Here is a 2,775-nt window from a genome sequence, read left to right on the forward strand (position 1 = left end):
GAGTTTACATTTCACAATTCTAAATTTATGTCTCGCAATTCTGTTTTTTGTTTCCACCATGGAAAAAAATTAATAAAAAAGGTAACTGCAACTTTTTATCTCACAATTCTGAATTTATATCTTGCAGTTTTGAACTTACATGTTGCAATTCTTACTTTTTTCTCTGAATTGTGAGATAAAAAGTTGCAATTACCTTTTTAATGATTTTATCAGAAAACAGGCTTCCATAGATATGAGATCAAAATGTTCTTGTGTTGTGCAGCATCACGATACTCAGCTAAATCTGGTGGTTTGCTTCAGGCACCTGCCGTGGTTTGGCACTTAAACGCTTGTCTGGAGTAATTTAGATTGATGAAATATCTAATGCAAGAGGTGACTGGAATAGATTTGTGTGATTCTTCCAGTATTTTGATGAAGTGATAAAACAGGAGCAGCAGGGGTGTAAATCTAATGGCTTTCGATGACGACTGGCTCATACACACCGGCAGAGACCCTGTGAACACAACACAAGAGTATGATCAGTGAGTTTGCATGTTTTGTGTTCTTCAGCTCTTGATGCTGTATTTTTGTGGCGTGTTTGTGTGGAATCACCTGTTTCCCAGCTGGATGCCGCTCAGCGCTGTCGTTCCGTCTCTGCTCACAAACAGTCTCAGGTTACTATCTGAACACAGACAGAACAGAACAGAACAGAACAGAACAGAAGGTGAATGGACTGCAGTGAGCACATGACGACTGTTCACACCTGGTTTAACATGTGGCTCAAATGCATCTCGCTTGTAAGCAGATTTTGTCAAGTGGAGGATCAATATTTCATTACTACATACATCGCGGTGTCACCACACGTTTATATCGGGTATGATAAAGATGTTCAGTGAAGTCTTGTGCATGTAAATTAAAATTAAAATTGTGTGTGTGTTTGTGTGTGTTTTATTGCATGTTTACATTGAGTTCCATTTTTAATGCAAATACATAAAAATAAGAAAATATATACACACACAAATCTACAAATAAATAATTTATGTATTTATGTATATTTATGTATTTATTTAAATTTATGTATTTTTCTAGTTTTATATATTTATATATATTTTTATTCTTTGCATTATATATGCAATATATACAATATATTATAAATAAATAAAAAAATATATTTTTTGCAGATTTGTAATATTTGTAATAGAGGCTTTTGCATCTGAACTCTTCAAATATTATCATTTAAATACCTGCATCAAAACTGGAAATACAAAAATAGAACTCAATGTAAATCTGCTTAATTTTTCTTAAAGCCGTTTTCTTTGGCTTGCTGCCAAAGTTTAAACTCTTGTTTTGGTGCAATAATTCTTAGTTTTGTAAGCAGACGCGAGTATTTCCACTACAAATGAACAATGCATCAGTGTTCGGACGCAGTTTACGGATCAGCTGAAATGGAGTTTGGTTGTCCTGCGATCTGAAATGCTCACCTTCATTGTTACTGATGTCAGAAAAGTTCTGACTCTGGACGATCTTTTCCACGATGTCGTCTGCGTCGATACGCGTGTCGTTGACCCAGGTCGGGTGATCCTCCACCGAATCCTGCTTCCTCCTGAAATTAACAGAAGGAAATGCCAGTTACATTTACTGTCGGACATTTCTGTTTCTCCCGGCTGACGTGGACGTACCGCGGTGGTCTGTTGGAGGGTAAGAGGGACCGCGGGGGTCGCGGAGGCCGGTCGGGACGGGTGTCACTCTCAGACGGGGGGTCGGCGCTCACGCTGCTGCCTGTAGACGTGTTCCTGCGATGGGTCAAATCAGACAGACTGGAGGAGCAGGAGTGTTCGGTGCTGTAGCCTGTAAACACAAACACACAGATCAGTGCGTTAAACACAAGCACGATCAATAAACATCATGCAACACTTCAAGCTCCACATGAGAAGCGCTGCAGCTTCTCAGAAGAGCGATTTTGTGACGTTTCTAGGTTGCAGAAAGTGTGGTACACCGTGAAAACCTGTATTTGAGCTTTGAACAGAGAAACGGTCTGGCGATGGCGTTTTTCATTGACATTGATTCAAAGTAGTTGCTGAATGTAGAGGTCAACCGATGTATCGGTTTTGCCGATTAATCGGCAACAATAGTTGATTGCTGGAACTATCAGCTATATCTGCAAAAATCCATGGCGATAGTTTTTCCTGGTTTCGTCTGTTGCTGGAGCGGCTGAAGGTCCGGTGTTATTAGACAGTGCAAGAGTGACCTCTAGAGGCAAAATCACTGATGCCACGTGCTGTTTGTTGACGCGGGACACTTCAGATGCGAATTTAAAACAGACAACGAACGGTGTGTATACAGTACACTGTAGTGCATGTTTTCATATCATTACTACATAATTAATTTGTTGACTAGATGTTGAATTAGTACAGAAAGATAAAAAAAAATTGAAAGCACTATTTTAGTTTTCATTCAGTATCCAATTTAAAAACTATCGGTATCGGCCAGTGTGGTCCAACCTAGCTATCGGTATCGGTAAAATCCACAGGTGAAATCGGTCGACCTCTAGATGAATGCAAGTTTGTTTAATGAAAAGTCATTTCAGACTGAATCAATCATTTTGACCTTCTCCTCTTAAAAATTTTCACCTTTTGTTTTAATTAAAGTGATAAATCTTGACAATTTACAGAGTTACAGAGGAACAAGTACAAAACAAACATCAGACGACAGCAAGTAAATAGGGCTGGACGATATGGCCAAAACTGATATCACGATATATTTCTTAATTTCGGTCGATACGATATAATTCCGATA

The 2,775-nt window shown here is 38.7% G+C and overlaps 1 protein-coding gene across 1 annotated transcript in view; it reads right to left on the reverse strand.

The window, feature by feature from the left end:
- Positions 1 to 210: 210 nt before the first annotated feature.
- LOC107699668 (protein FAM102A-like) overlaps positions 211 to 2,775 on the reverse strand; it is a 25,417-nt gene continuing 22,852 nt past the window's right edge. Inside the window, exons 8-11 of the mRNA XM_016501000.1 lie at positions 1,659 to 1,827; positions 1,461 to 1,582; positions 592 to 661; positions 211 to 493 (exon numbers count right to left, since the gene is read on the reverse strand). Of these exons, the coding sequence (XP_016356486.1) occupies positions 448 to 493; positions 592 to 661; positions 1,461 to 1,582; positions 1,659 to 1,827 (407 nt within the window). The 3' untranslated portion in view covers positions 211 to 447. The remainder of the gene's footprint in view (positions 494 to 591; positions 662 to 1,460; positions 1,583 to 1,658; positions 1,828 to 2,775) is intronic.

This window comes from Sinocyclocheilus anshuiensis, unplaced genomic scaffold, assembly GCF_001515605.1.
Source record: "Sinocyclocheilus anshuiensis isolate Anshui unplaced genomic scaffold, SAMN03320099.WGS_v1.1 scaffold714, whole genome shotgun sequence".
NCBI lineage: Eukaryota > Metazoa > Chordata > Actinopteri > Cypriniformes > Cyprinidae > Sinocyclocheilus > Sinocyclocheilus anshuiensis.